General features: G+C 40.7%; 1 protein-coding gene across 6 annotated transcripts in view; it reads left to right on the top strand.

The window, feature by feature from the left end:
* The first annotated feature begins 863 nt into the window (after positions 1 to 863).
* puf60b (poly-U binding splicing factor b) overlaps positions 864 to 7,462 on the top strand; it is a 7,331-nt gene continuing 732 nt past the window's right edge. The window contains exons 1-11 of one of the 6 annotated variants that reach the window (XM_034559918.1): positions 881 to 958; positions 1,507 to 1,603; positions 1,847 to 1,942; positions 2,351 to 2,440; positions 2,928 to 2,978; positions 3,746 to 3,907; positions 4,024 to 4,116; positions 5,320 to 5,533; positions 5,619 to 5,851; positions 6,418 to 6,532; positions 7,171 to 7,418. In XM_034559918.1, the coding sequence (XP_034415809.1) occupies positions 1,865 to 1,942; positions 2,351 to 2,440; positions 2,928 to 2,978; positions 3,746 to 3,907; positions 4,024 to 4,116; positions 5,320 to 5,533; positions 5,619 to 5,851; positions 6,418 to 6,532; positions 7,171 to 7,418 (1,284 nt within the window). In that variant the 5' untranslated portion in view covers positions 881 to 958; positions 1,507 to 1,603; positions 1,847 to 1,864. Of the gene's footprint in view, positions 959 to 1,506; positions 1,604 to 1,846; positions 1,943 to 2,350; positions 2,441 to 2,927; positions 2,979 to 3,745; positions 3,908 to 4,023; positions 4,117 to 5,319; positions 5,534 to 5,618; positions 5,852 to 6,417; positions 6,551 to 7,170; positions 7,419 to 7,462 lie in introns of all 6 variants that reach the window. The other 5 variants (XM_034559916.1, XM_034559919.1, XM_034559917.1 and 2 more) reach the window with 5 other exon arrangements.

The raw sequence follows: 7,462 nt of genomic DNA, 5'->3' as shown, positions 1-7,462 counted from the left end.
TATTGTTGATCAACCCACCAATCTGAGTCATTTCCCAGTATACATTGAGCTATTTTCAAAAAATCTATTAAATTCAAGAAAGTATTAGAATTGTTATCTAGTTGGCGTCTCGAGCTTCTGTAATATACATAATACATATTATTTTGATTGGTGTTTGAAATGCATATCACTCTTACATGTCCTCACTTCTGCTCTTCTGTTCCTTTCACAGTTACAATGTCAGAGTCAATTTTGGATCAGAGTTTGTAACTAGTGTGTAACTTATAAGATGTTTTAAAGCATTCTAAACAACAACAAAAGTGTTTGTTCCTCTGTCAACCAACTTGGAGCAGTAAGCATATTGAAAAAAGTAATGGTTTTGATTGACTTTCAAATGAACATAGTTTATTTGGTCTGTTACAGGAATTTAATGAAACTAGGTTAAAATAATCACAACACTAATATATAATTCTTACACTATGAAGTGTAGCTGTAACCTTGGTTGAGATATTATCAATTATTTAAAAAAAATTGTAATCTTTGTGAAGATATTGCATTGGATAATTGTTTTGCAATTATATATGTATAACGTATTTTTTTATCAAATAAACATGAAATTAAATTAAATAATGTTTGATTAACAGCTACCATAATGTGCAATTAAATGTGAGGATAAGACGGTGGAGGAACCATCGAAATAAAGCATTTGATTAAAACATTGACGAGAAATACAGTTGACATTTCTAATCTGGTCACATAATCTGTTGGGTCACAATAACATTATTTCTTTTAACACATTTAAGCGCGAGGTTCATGCATAGATTTAAAGATACTAGTCAACACTCTACATCCGACCATATCCTCGCGCCTGTTCCGATCTCGCGATATTTTCCATCGAAAACGTCAAGATCTCGCGAGAGCTTTAGAGAGCGGGCCTCACTCTAAGACGGTGTGCTTCATGGCGGTTACGGAGACTGTGGTAAATAAATTCCTTGATTAAAAAGGCTCATTAACATTTTTCAGCTACCGTGGTGGTCACGTAAGTAATTGGCGATGTTCGGTAGAACTTATATTTTACTAAATATCCTGTAAATGTACAGTATATCTCACCGAGGAAAATACAGCGGGCTTCACGCGCCATAGTAATGAATGCCTAACAGTAGCTAGCAACAAAGGTAACTTAAGCTAAATGAAAATCAGGCCTCGCTCATCATACAACGCAGTTTTGTAATACGTATGCAGTTGAGGTCATTTCGGTGTAGTAAAGAGTAGTTAATGCACACATCGACGTCAGCGACGACGTTGCATTCATTCGACTACGGTTTAACCGTAACACGTTGTAGCTAGCTACTTAGCCAAACGCAGCTTATGTTACGAAAAACACTAGCATTGATGTGCATCAGCTAGCTAGTTAGCTAGCTTACAATCTAAGGAAAGACGGGCTGGCTATGTGAAGATTGCAATGTAAAAATAATGCTAGCTGCCTGTTTCTCTTGTTAGTCTGAAGGCATTTTTTATTTCCCCTAGAATTTGTTGAATTGTTAAAGCTTCCCCATCAGTCCTCTTCCCCTTGGGGGCTTTCCTGCCTCAGTCTGGTGGACCCAGCCATTAGCGGGTTGCGTAGGTAAGGAGTTCGCCCGGTCCCACCTGGTTTAAATCCGGATGTATGTCCTGTATTTGCTAGCATATTTAATTATAACCTGTGATGTGACTTTTGTTTGCAATTAACGTTATTGGGAAGTTCTAGTTTTGATGTGTGTGCGTGTGTGTGTATACAGGCAGGTGTTAATGCTCCATACTCTGTTTCTAAGTTTTTTTTATTATTTGTTGTTTTTTGTCTAAATAAATCTTGGTTTCTGATTTGCAGGGAGGTGAAGCTCTGACGATGGAGAATGGACAGGGCACTGGTGCCAAGCTTGGCCTGCCGCCTCTTACCCCGGAGCAGCAGGAGGCACTTCAGAGGGTAGGAAACTCCTAAATGTACCTTAAGTGATAATGTTTGAGTGTACGTTTGTATCGTATAGGTCAATCATCCTATTTACACACATGGCTAGAGGACTTAAGAAACCTGATCTCACCCGGATAAAGCCAATGTCTTGTCCAGGTTGTCTTACTGGGTGTTTAATCAGCTTATTACTTGTATGCATGTACAACATAACTTTCTCATTATGGTATCCCTTCTAAAAAGCCATTGGATGTCACTTAAGAAGATTAACTAAGATATTGCTGGGGGGGGGGGGGGGGGAATACATAAAAACAGACGTATAAATGTACTGATGGTGTTTTATCGATGTTAAGTTTGAGTAATAATAATGATGATGTAACGGGTCATATGAGTAACTGGCATGTAATGGCCTTTCTCCTCTTCCAGGCTAAGAAGTATGCTATGGAACAAAGCATTAAGAGTGTGTTGGTGAAGCAAACCATCGCCCATCAGCAACAACAGCTCACCAACCTGCAGGTGAGATGTGTAAAAATGCTACTCTGCCAAACACAAAGTTTGTAATGTACAAGTCTTGAGTCTAGGCAGAATATCTTGGCATTTTTTCTACATTAGTAATTCAGACATCTCTTTACTCAGAAGTCGGCTTTGTTAAAGCTCTCTTGGAAGTCTCACTCCCTCCTTCCCATTGTTGTGAAAAATACCACAGCTGTAGAACTTTTACTCTTGCTTTTGCCTCTGCTCTTTTTAAGATGGAGACGGTCGTCAAGAAGGCATTAATTATCATGTTAAATGTTTCGCACTTTTATCGGGGCTTGTTTATGTTTATTGCTGTGTTGATTTGTAATTTATATATGGGGGTTAACTCTCCAACTGTATGTTTTAGATGGTGGTTTTGAACATAGTGTTAACATAACCACTTGTCTATCCAGCAAATAAATTACCTTTTTGATAAAGTAAATCTAACCTACATTTCAACACTTTTTCCATCTTTACTGTCTTTCAGATGGCAGCAGTGACGATGGGCTTTGGAGATCCTCTCTCACCTTTACAATCGGTCAATAGATTATTACATAATTTTTCTGTGTGCATACCAATAGCAAAGGACTGTTACACTTCTTTTACTTGTTGCTTTAGCAACAATCCCAATAACAAGGAATGCATATTTTGTAAAAAACTTTATACTGCCAGAGTACCTGTGACCATGTCAGTAATAATTTGAGATCCATGACTGATGTTAACCGTAGAATCACTTGTTACTTGGTTTCTTGAGTCACTATGGGATCATTTCCATTAGTATGTTTAACAAAATGTTAGCTGAAACTCTCGCTTTTTAAAGGGTTTATAAATGTGAGATCGAGCCACTTCTCTTAAATAAATATGCATTTGCTTGATTTTAAAACCGAAAGATCTCGGCATGGGACAAAAGAGGGATAGCAATCCTTTAAATGGACCAAAATGAGAGAATTGTTTGAACTCCGCGATTACTTTTGTTACCTTACTTGCATCACTGGACTACAGGTTAGTTAATGACACCAAATATTTGTGAGGGCTGTGCATGTATATGTTTAAGTAGTGACAGAATAGAGTTCATATTGTAATAGTTTTGACATCCATATTTTATAACCGTTACATTTATTTTGTACACAAATTTTGTCCATTGATTACAGTATCCCATTATTACCCTATGTACCCCTTAACTCGGAATTTGCCTCTTAGCTATTTTGTGTGGAAAGCAATCACGCTAGAATATACACATTTATTATTATTGTCTTTTTTCTTTTACCCTCTAATGCTTATTGCGTTGTTTTCCCTGGTTGGCAGGTGGCAGCTCAGCGGCAACGTGCCCTAGCCATCATGTGTCGAGTATATGTGGGCTCCATATACTATGAGCTTGGTGAGGACACCATCAGACAGGCCTTTGCGCCCTTCGGCCCAATCAAGAGCATTGACATGTCTTGGGATTCTGTCACAATGAAACATAAGGTCAGTGTAATTCAATTGTTAAACATGTTGTACATTCTGTTTTCCCACCTTGATTTTAATGCTGAAGATTAGACAAAATGCTGCCTGACTAATTAAGTTTGGTATGTTTCCTGCAGGGGTTTGCCTTTGTGGAGTATGACGTGCCAGAGGCTGCTCAGCTGGCTCTGGAGCAGATGAACTCAGTCATGCTGGGGGGGCGAAACATTAAGGTATGTTGTCCAGAGATATGATTACCTCAAGATGTTAGGTACACATGGACAACAGGAAACCATTTAATATTTCCCTTTTCATATACATTTTTGATGGATTTATGGATTCAATTTGTTAATCAACTGCTTTTGCTTTATTTGTGAAATTACTCATATGCGACTCATTTCTCTCCCTTTTTGGTTTTTCTGTGTTTTGTTGATTTCCAGGTTTGTGTGTATGTCTGGGTGCATGTTTAGAATACTGTCTGTTTGTGTTGTGTGTGTTATGCTTCCATGATGTCATCAAAGCTATTTTAGTGACCAGTTCCAGTAGGATGCCCAGCGGCGCGTGGCGTCGCTCTGTGTCCGTGGTTTGCTGATGATGGGCTGCGCCTGGTTGGTGTTGCTTGGCCGCCCCATCTGTAGTACAGATCCCAGTCGCACTTAGATGCTCGTCTGACGCAGTAGGGAAAGGAAGTTGTCAGGGTGCGTAGCATAAGATAACTTGATGCGTTCTCCGTTCGGTTTGCCACCAACTCAGCCAGTCACCCTGTGCATGCACAGGGTGACTGGCTGAGCTGGGGGTTGTTTTGAATTACCGCTGCAGTTCATTGCTTTGATAGTTGCGTATTTATTTCCAAAATATCTTAGTATTTGCATTGCAAATGAAGTGATAGGTGGTACTACATGTATGGAAAGTTGTATTGTTTGTCACAGGCGTAAAGAAAGCCGACAATTTTACATAACTCATCAGGAATCAAAGTTTTAGTACAGTAATTATATTAATGTTTAGCTGATTGACATCCATAAGAATGTCCATCACACAGGCAGGTTTTAAATTGTTAGTCATTTAAAATGAGAAAGCTCTGAAAAGTTAATGTGATCTTCACAGAACTGTCCAAAGTTTCGTGACATGGTCATATTTTGAAAATATAATTAAAAGTATTTTGTACCTGAAGGCCAGTATAGGAATGAAAGGCAATAAAGGCTTTTTAAGATCTCAGAACTTCTCCATCAGATGAGTGGAATAATAAACATGCACCTATGCAAAAAGCAAACACTTTCCAGTACCGTTATGATTATAGGAAGAGAAGGGCTTAAATAACTTAACTCGTGACTCGAAAGTTAGCGCTGCAGGGATATGGCTTTTTACGGTAGTGCGTTCTCGGTAAAAAAAAACAAAAAACATACTCAGTAGCCCTGCTGGTATGATCTGTGCTATAGGTTGGGCGGCCAAGTAACATCGGTCAGGCGCAACCCATCATTGACCAGCTGGCAGAGGAGGCGCGCGCCTTTAATCGGATCTACGTGGCGTCGGTCCACCCTGACCTCTCAGACGATGACATCAAGAGTGTGTTTGAGGCCTTCGGAAGGATCAAGTCTTGCACGTTAGCCAGAGACCCCACCACAGGTCGACACAGAGGCTTTGGCTTCATTGGTGAGCTGGAGGGCCCTCATTCGCTCGCTCTCTTTGTGGTGCCCCTGCTCCGCTATTTACTACTACTACTATTATTCACTTACAGAGTATGAAAAGCCTCAGTCAGCCCTGGATGCTGTGTCTTCTATGAACCTCTTTGACCTTGGGGGTCAGTACCTACGGGTGGGCAAAGCAGTGACTCCGCCCATGCCCCTACTGACCCCCACGACCCCTGGTGGTCTGCCGCCTGCTGCAGCTGTGGCCGCAGCGGCAGCCACTGCTAAGATAACGGCCCAGGCAAGTATGAATCCCTTCCAAAGGGATTTAATGGCCTTCCAGGTAAATATAACCCAGATCTAGCTAGAATTGACACCAAAAGCACAGATAATATGGGCATTAAATTGTTTATCAATTGTAGGATCACATGAAAACAATAGTTGCCCTGACACAGTGTCAATTTAGCCGCCCTGGAAAATTAAACTTTCTGGGTGTGAACATTTTTAAATTTATCAAGTTTAAGTGAATCTGAAGTTATTCTCTTTTATATAGTGTACATTGTATAGTAATATAAGTGATAAAAGCTCCCCCATGCATTTCCATGTCTTCTTTATTAGTTAGTACAGACACATTGATGGCTATTTTTTAATGTGAACAGTCACAATGATAAACCACACAGTTGTGTTCCTAATGTGTGTCATGGTTTTTACACATCTCTGCTGTATATGTATGAATTGCTAAGGTTAGTCAATGATTTTGTCCTACGGTAAAGTTGGTGACCTTGGTTCTCACTAGAGAGAGGCAAGGTCGAGCTCCCTGTGCCATGCTGTGTGACCGTTGACTCTGCTGCCTTATGCTGTGCTCTGTGGGTTTCCCTTACCTAATGTCTTCGGCCCCCCTCTCTTAAGGAGGCTGTAGCTGGCGCTTCAGTCCTGGGGGCGTTAGCCGCGCCCCAACTTCTCAGTCAGCAAATGGGAATGCCTCAGGCTGTTATGGCTGCCCAGGCACCGGGGGTCATCACAGGTGTGTACCAAGACATGAGTGAGTGCTCATTTTAAGTAAGTAAGATTTTTCAACATGATTTTGGGTTCATTTTTAGGGATTTGGTTAAAAGACCTATCTGTCCACCAAATGTTAACAACGTGAAAATCAGGGCTGGATTGAACATGACCTCCTCCGTGTTGGCATTACGCCGTGAGAGTTTAGCTTACCGCTACCCTCTTTTGCCTAGACTTAAAGCTCCATCTTTGTTCTAGGTCCTTTAAAACGTGAGTAAATGGTGCTATTTGATGAAGGCGTTGTCAAACTGTTGCAAACTCCGAAGGCACTGAATGATTTGTGTGTTTACAAATTGCTAAATGAGGAACCACCATGGTATGTATGTATGTATCTTGCCAACTGGTAAAGCCATCCAGATGCCTGGATACTGTCATTTTAGTGCTCGTGGGCAAAGGACATAAACTCATAGGATCGGTTTGTCATAACTCACTGTAATGGTGTTGAGTAAATAAACATTTGATCAACAGGATAAAACTTAAGCCATAGTGAGTGTGATGGAATATCGGGTCAAATTAACACCTAAATAAACTACTTAAAATAACAAGTTCTTGTTTATTTGCACACTCGATGTAACTGACTGCATGTCTGCCTGTCCCATGAAGGTGTGACTCCAGTGCGTCCTCCCATACCAGTGCTTCCCCAGGTTGGTCTTGTGAACCCTGTGCTCGCATCTCCTCCAGTCCTGTCGAATCTAGCTGGTGGCTCCAACCAACAAGAGAGGAAAGAGGAGAAGGAGGAGATGCTGCAGGATGGCACAGGGCAAGAGATGTTGAGTGACCAGGAACACATGAGCATCTCGGGCAGCAGCGCCAGACATATGGTGATGCAGAAACTGCTTAGAAAGTCAGAGGTGAGAAGCCAAATTTGTCTTCATGAAAGCTTTTATTTACTCCG

Source organism: Cyclopterus lumpus, chromosome 20, assembly GCF_009769545.1.
Source record: "Cyclopterus lumpus isolate fCycLum1 chromosome 20, fCycLum1.pri, whole genome shotgun sequence".
Lineage (NCBI taxonomy): Eukaryota > Metazoa > Chordata > Actinopteri > Perciformes > Cyclopteridae > Cyclopterus > Cyclopterus lumpus.
This window is presented reverse-complemented; position numbering and strand designations above follow the sequence as displayed.